This window comes from Myzus persicae, unplaced genomic scaffold (genome assembly GCF_001856785.1).
Source record: "Myzus persicae strain clone G006 unplaced genomic scaffold, MPER_G0061.0, whole genome shotgun sequence".
NCBI lineage: Eukaryota > Metazoa > Arthropoda > Insecta > Hemiptera > Aphididae > Myzus > Myzus persicae.
The window spans coordinates 122,604-130,292 of NW_019100669.1; the positions used below are offsets into that span (position 1 = coordinate 122,604).

General features: G+C 41.8%; 1 protein-coding gene across 1 annotated transcript; it reads left to right on the forward strand.

Annotated features, from left to right (window-relative positions):
* Positions 1-208: 208 nt before the first annotated feature.
* On the forward strand, positions 209-7,134 carry LOC111040115 (CCAAT/enhancer-binding protein-like). The gene is made up of 2 exons (XM_022323877.1): positions 209-1,942; positions 5,711-7,134. The coding sequence occupies exon 1, from the start codon at positions 1,074-1,076 to the stop codon at positions 1,923-1,925; it is 852 nt and encodes a 283-aa protein (XP_022179569.1). The 5' UTR covers positions 209-1,073; the 3' UTR covers positions 1,926-1,942; positions 5,711-7,134.
* The last annotated feature ends 555 nt before the right edge of the window (positions 7,135-7,689 follow it).

The following is a 7,689-nucleotide window of genomic DNA, read 5'->3' on the forward strand; positions in this document are numbered from 1 at the left end:
GGAGGGGATCGAGCATCGCTTGCGATGAGGAGGAGGACGAGGAGGAGGAGGAGGCGATAGCGTGGCGGCAGCTATTCAATCCGCGCGTATGCCAACGCTGCGATCGCGTCGCCGACGTACTACTACAACAACCAATACTAACACTACTACTACTATACTCATATTTTACTCTGTGCAACTGGTGCCGAATCTGCGCCGGGGTAGTCGCACGCTGAACACGCGTCTGGTAGGTGCGAACACGCTCTCGTGATATTATACAGTCGTCGGCCGATCCGTTCCGTTTTTCTATATCGTTCAATAGTAATATTGTCTCGCGTACGCGTTGTAATATAATAATATATTTATATTATTTTTCGCGTACGCGCTTTATTATAATATTATAATATACAATTATATTCTATTATTGAAATATACAATTATTGTAATTCTGTGCGTCTCGCGTCTTCACGAGGTATTCACCGAGCGGTTTTTATTTTTTCACCACTCGTCGATGGGTCGGTGGTAAAAATCTGAGAAAAAATTTTAAGAAAATAATTCGCATTTTCTCTACCGCGTGTCACATATTATATCGACTATTATATTATCGCCGTCGTCCGCAAGTGGTGCCGTTGAAAAAAAAAAAAATAAAACATAATATACTTTTATTGTAATTATTATTGTTGTATGAATACTATACGCATATCATAAGAGTAAAGCACATCGCACAGTTCGCGCACACGATGAATACGATGGTCACGCCGTTGTCCTCGTCCGTCGTCTTTTCCGCCGTCGCAGTCTGTCAATCGATCGCCGCGAACGCACCGTTCTACCGGTGACACGAGAGGTCTATACGTCGCCGAAGTTGGTGTACAGGTAAGGTGACCGGTACAGAGTCGTTCTCGTCGGCACCGTTTTTCCGCGACAGTGTTACGCGCCGTTCGGAGCGCCGCAACGTACTCGCCGCTCCGATTTTCGTTTGTGCGCCCGCACCGCCGCCGCCGCCGCTGCAGCACTGCACCGGCACACCTCGCTCCGCGCACGCACAAGCGTAGATAAGTGCACTTACTCACCAACCAGCGTGATACAAACGCACGATGAACTCACCGCAAATGTACGACACGGCGCCGCAGCCGCACGCTCACCAGCCGCAGCACCACCAGATCAGCCAACAGGAATTGGCGATGGCCGCCAAGAAAGCGCAGCTCGGGCAGCTCAAGAACAGGTACGACATATCGGAACTGTCCACGCCCGAGATATCGCTCGACCTGCAGAACCTCATCGACGACAGCCAGTTCAGCGAAGGGCTGTTCACGGAGATCCTGCAACAGGGCCAGGTGAAATTGCCCAACGGCACCGGCGGGGGCGGAGGCCGGAACGGCGTCAACCAGAACGGTTTCAACTCGCGCACCACGCTCGCGTACATGCCGCAGCCCGTGCACTACGAGAGCACGCCGGCCTCCACGGGAGGTCCCATCAAGGAGGAACCGCCGGAGTCGGTCGAGTTCCGGAACCAGCAGCAACAGCAGCAGCAACAGCAACAGCAGCAGTACCTTAGCAACGGCCAGGGGGGCGCGTTCCAGACGTCGCCCGTGTCCAGCAACGGCAGTAGCTCGCATCTCAAGGCCCATCACCACAACCACCACCGGAAGTCGAGTTCCGGCAGCAACAAGTCCGTGGACAAGAACACGGACGAGTACAAGAGGAGGCGCGAACGGAACAACATAGCGGTCCGCAAGAGCCGGGAAAAGGCGAAGATCCGCAGCCGCGAGACCGAGGAGAAGGTCAAGCTTTTGGTCAAAGAGAACGAGCGGCTGCAGAAGAGGATAGAGCTGCTCAGCGAGGAACTCAACGTGCTCAGGTCGCTATTCACCAACGTGGGCGTCCTGCCCGAGCACCTTCACCGGGAGCTCAACAAACATTTCGACGCCTACCCACACTTGCAGTGAACCACCTCACGCGAGTGGTAAATATTAATTTTATCACTTATTGTCTTTTATTTACTATATTGTGTATGATTGTTATTATATTATCGTCGTCGATCTACGTACAGGTACACGCATGTGAAATCAGTGATTTAGGCACACATCTCACCCCCCAACACCCCACTACCCCACCACCGCAAGTTCAAGACTCATCCCGAGATTCCTGCGCCTTAAAGGTTATCTCCGGGACTTGAAAATCGACCCTAATCCGGTGGCACGTGCGTCTCTATACGCCTAATATACAATAAAATATTCGTGCACCGAGACGTTTGCCACCGTATCACAGTGATCCGCCGATAACATAATAATAATATGATATTTAAATTATACGCGATGTCAATTATTTTAATAGTATGCGCCACGGACGATTATGTATGAAATTAAGATATAGTTATGACTTATGGCCCGAGGCTGATATTTAGCTGGTGCAAAAAAAAAGGCGACGCGTGTATAATCATTACACAGTCGCACGTAACACGATATAACACTCGACTGATTTTCACGGTTAGGCGCGGGCGAACGCAACGATACGATTGCGCGTTCGTTTCCTGCGTTCGAACTCGGGAGTAGGTCAACTCGGAGACATCGGTAAATCATGTTTTTTTACTGCAAAGGCTTTTTGCAATTTCTCCGTAAACCGCTGCACAGCACTCATCGCCAGTATGTGTGTGTGTGTGTGTGTGTGTTATAAACTGCAGTGACCCCCGCTGCACTGCAGGCCCGTATGCATTTGCAGTGCGTACTTATTATATTATAAAACCGTAACGACAGGTAGTAAATTGGTGAAATTTTCATGAACAAGAAACCATGTGTTCTGCCAGGTACAGCAGGTGTACGCGTCGCGGTTTACACACACCGGTACACGGTATATAATATTATAATACCGACTGCGGAGCGCGTTATCAGCAGAAACAGAGTTGAATATAACACTCGTATCATCGATTCAATAATCAATATATATATATATATGCATAACGAGCTACGTCAAGATCTGCCTTGACCTATAACTCTGCGGGCCATAAACCAAAATCGACAATAGGCAGTCATTAAATCGTTTTTAACACAAAACGAAAACCGTCGGCACTTGACGGATCCGACGACGGTGGGCGCCCGCGACAATGCGGCAAGCTATATTACCGGCGATGGTGATGGGGGGAGGGGGTCGTTTTCCCCCGGCGGGATCCGGAAGCGCGTGTGGCGGAAACGAAACCCCGGGCCGCCAGAAATCTCTGCAAATCTCGGTCGGCAATTATCACGAATAAACGACACGCACACAATAACATTACACCTTTTATACATTATTGGGGTACCGGAGGCTTGGCGCCGCCTCCATCGTCGGTGCTGTGGAGGTGGCAATAACCGATCGCGGAAAATCACTAGGCGCTTGTGTGTCTCTGACAATATTAATATATTATTATGATATTTCGTTCGGCGACAATGCTACAACGACCGCGATATACCTCGGCACTATATATACTATAATATACGGTCGTACACGACTACCGTTCTGACACTTGCCGACCTTTGACCGTCTTACAAAGCACCGCGTGTTGTTATTACACGACACGACAACAACAATAATAATAATAATAGTAATAATATCGCGTAACGGTTTATAAATTAATTACTCGGTCGATCTCCCGGGCCAACAACAGTTTAATATAATAATATATAATACAACACACACACACACACACACCTCACACTAGCATATATTATATTATTATTATTATTATTATTTATTATACATAACGTTATAATGATATATTATTATTATTATTAGATCGTAGAAATGACCACCGCCGCACGTATACACACACACATTGTTTTCACTCTGCGGCGTGCGTGTGGGTTTCTGGGTCGAGTGTGTACTATTATTATTATATATTATGTGCGCGCGAGATGGAAAACGGCGTTGTCGCGTTACATAATGATAGTAATAGTAATAATAATAATAATAATAATAATAATAATGATAATAGTACAAAATAACGCTGTTCCCAGCGAGCGTTGCGAAACATAAATAATAATATATACTATATAGGCACACTCGAAAATTCGCCGGGTTTCCACCACCACCGCGGTCCGACAAAACGATAAATTATAATAATATTCGTCCGACTGCGAATACTATACGTCATATTATTATTATTATTATTATACACATTATCGATGTAATAAAAATATTGTGATGTTGTATAATAACACTCACGTGTAGTTATCATAATAATAATGATAAGAATATTTTATGCGTAGTGTCAGCGTCGATGAAAATCTCGCCGGCCTTTTTCTTCCCGGGCGCGACAAAAGCCGCGCGCGAGGAGGAAATCGTCGTCGTCCGGGTCTCTAAATGTGAGGCATAACAGCGTTATGATATTATTATATAAGTTTTCTCGAAATTATAATAAAATATTATTATATCATATCACATCAGGTGCGTTCGACCGTCCATCATCACCCATCGCCAGAATAATAATAATAATAATAACAATAATAATAGTACTTTAGTGCGGTATTATACGCCATTTTAATATTATATAGGTAGGCGCATTATAATAGTAGGCAATAGGCATATATATATATATGTGTGTAGTCGTGTAGAGGTACCTACCGACCTAGTTGAGCGATTTCTTTGTGTACACCTTAACCTGTTACTATTATTATATAATGATATATATATATATTAACGTGTGTGTGTGTGTGTGTGTGTGTTGAGTTCGCGCATGCATAATCATTTACACTTTTGTGTGCAGTCGCCCCTTGTTTAAGTTTTTTTTTTCCTCCTCGTTTTGTTTTTTACGTCCGAAATTCCCATGGACCCCCTAGACCGCGCTGGTGGGTTTCTGTGTGCGTGTGTTTGCGGTGCGGTACGTGTGTTCTCGCACGCGCACGTGTGTGTGTGTGTGTGTGTGGTGTTTGTTATAAACGCGCACCCCTCGCGGGCAGGTTATCAATCTTTGAATATTTTCCCACACACGCTAGCCTCGACCACCACCACCACCACCACCACCACCACCTTCACCGCCATCACCTCCGTGTCGCAGGGGCGCGACTGCTGCGGAGTGTGTATTCGCGTATTAAAAATCGTAAAAGCACACACACACACACACACACAAGTTTCGCCCGACACCGCACCCCGGTTCAATGGAAACCGGGATAGCGTTTTTAATATTCCACCGCTTCCGAATAGCACAACAATAATAATAATGAAACTCGCAAAAGAACACTGCAGCGAGCGTATGTAAATACGCATAAAACGAGTAATAATAATAATAATATAACACATAGGAAATGTGCGTGCGAAAACCGACGTATAGGTACAGTGAACACAATATTATTATGTACTATAATAATAATACACAGTCGTTCCTACACGACGACGGCGACTTGTTGAGCGTTTTTTTCCCTTTGCACGTGTGCGTATGGTGCGAACGCTCTCGCGCGACCATACGACCCCTCCCCCCCCCCCAACGGACCCAACGACTACGATTCACTTTTGCACTGCTGCTGCTGATGATGTCGTACTTGGTGACCGTGCGATTGTAATATTATTATCATTATTATTATGGTTACGACTTTACGAGGCTTTCGGTTTTCAATCGCGTCTATTGTATAGGCATCGTTTATAATAGTTTGTGTATGGTCGACGAGTTAATATTAATAATTAATTATGTACTGTAGGTTAATATTATTGAACAACGCCCACAGCGATATGCGATAATTAAAGCTCTTGTTTGATTTATTTTCAGGTTTCAAGTAATCGTGCATCGATGAACCCGGTTCAATATCATCTCCTCTCACACTTTTTGGTATTAAACAGGGACATTTTCTGACCTGGTTTTTTTTATTATTATTATTTTTATTATGATAATTATTAGTTAGAATGTTATAATTGTTATTGTTCATAAAAATCGTTTATTTAAAAGTTTCTTCGAGACTTGACACAAAAAAAATAAAATGATATTATGTATTAATATAATATAATCCTATAAAACTGTATAAATGCAAATCATCAATAAACGTTAAAATACAAAATTAAAATATATTGGCGGCGGCTCTCAAACGCTGAGCTACTTAACTAATGTATAATAATAACAGTAGGTATTGATAACGTATACAATTATTTTTTTTACGATAAAAAAATGTTGAGCTTTCTTTAAAAATATAACGAATCTTACCAAAATCCTTTCGATATCGGGCATATTTTTATACACGTGTGTCTAAGACATATAGATTTATTATAATATGGACTATTTATTTATTTTTCTACTCGTACAAAATCCTTTTAATCAATGCAAATATTGTAATATTATTATTGTTTTGAAACGCCGCAGCATTATTTACCCCTTCTTTTAGGTTTGTATAGATGTGCATACGCCACGAGTGTTCAATTTTTATTACCTACCTATATCGTTTCGGAGATAATTGCTCGTCTTCTTGTATTTTTTCCTAATTATAATTTGTATTTTATTCACATATTTTTTTTGTACGTGTACATATTAAAAAAAACACATTAACGTGAGAGGATCGGAGTCGACCAAATTGCGTATAATATATTTTCTACTCATACATATTATTATACTATATCATATCTAGATAGTCAATATACGCCGTGGCTTGCTACGGTTATTGAAACTACGTCGGCTGAGATGAGTATATTATGTTATGTTAATAGATCGTCCACAAGTGACCGTATAAGTGTTATACGATTGTATTGTATGACAGTATCGTAACTAGGAAGCGTTGTCGTCCGCGGACATTCCCGAACATTACCAGAATGTATGAAAACAAAAAAAAAAACCAATGTCCGACTTCCAACCCCGACGGCGTGGCACTTGGAAACTGTAATAATTTTACAATATTTCCACACTACATCACTGAAATATTATTTGTTTTCCAAAGTTCGGTGTACGAGTATGACTTTCGGTGATGACACCTGTTTATCCTGTACAAAAATTACATATTATTCACCACGTGCGTTGTATACGAATGTCCGTCCGCCGCGCGTTCAGGTTGTACCGTATAAGGACGCGTTCATCGTTACTATACCGGACAAGAACCATTAATAATGGTCCGTACTCGTACCCATAGGTATAAGTACCAAATGTTCGAGAGCAAAGTGTGCATATTTTCACTATAATTTTTGCACCGCACAAACAGACGAGTGTGTGACCAATAGTACTATCGGTTGCGTTCGGTTCAGTTCTTGTCGTTATTCGTGTTTTTTTTTACCTTTCGAGCGTCGGATATGTTAGAGTACCTACTCCTCCGATCCGTTAGATTAATAATAAAAATAAATAAATGTATTATATTGGGTTGAAAAGTTATAATGATAACTGCCAAAATTGGATAGGTTTTTTTTCTTAATATTATTTCGTGTTTTTTCTTCTTTTTTTTTTACAATAATATTCTTATAAATTCTTTCAATAACGTGAAACACTGTGATGTCAAAGTGCCTATAATATAATTAATAATAATTAACGTTATTTTCATACCAGAAAAAAAAATCAAGAACAACAAATGAGTTACCTGTGTACAGCATACTAGGTCTTAGAGCCAGATGCTGACCACACCATGCCAAAACGTTTATTGTAAATGAAAGGAAAAAAATAGTTACCTAACGAAATTCCTAATTTATTATATCGGTATAATGTTACCCGTTATATAAAAGTAGATTTTAAATATATCTATCTATACGTATATAATATGTTTAATGTTTATATACACT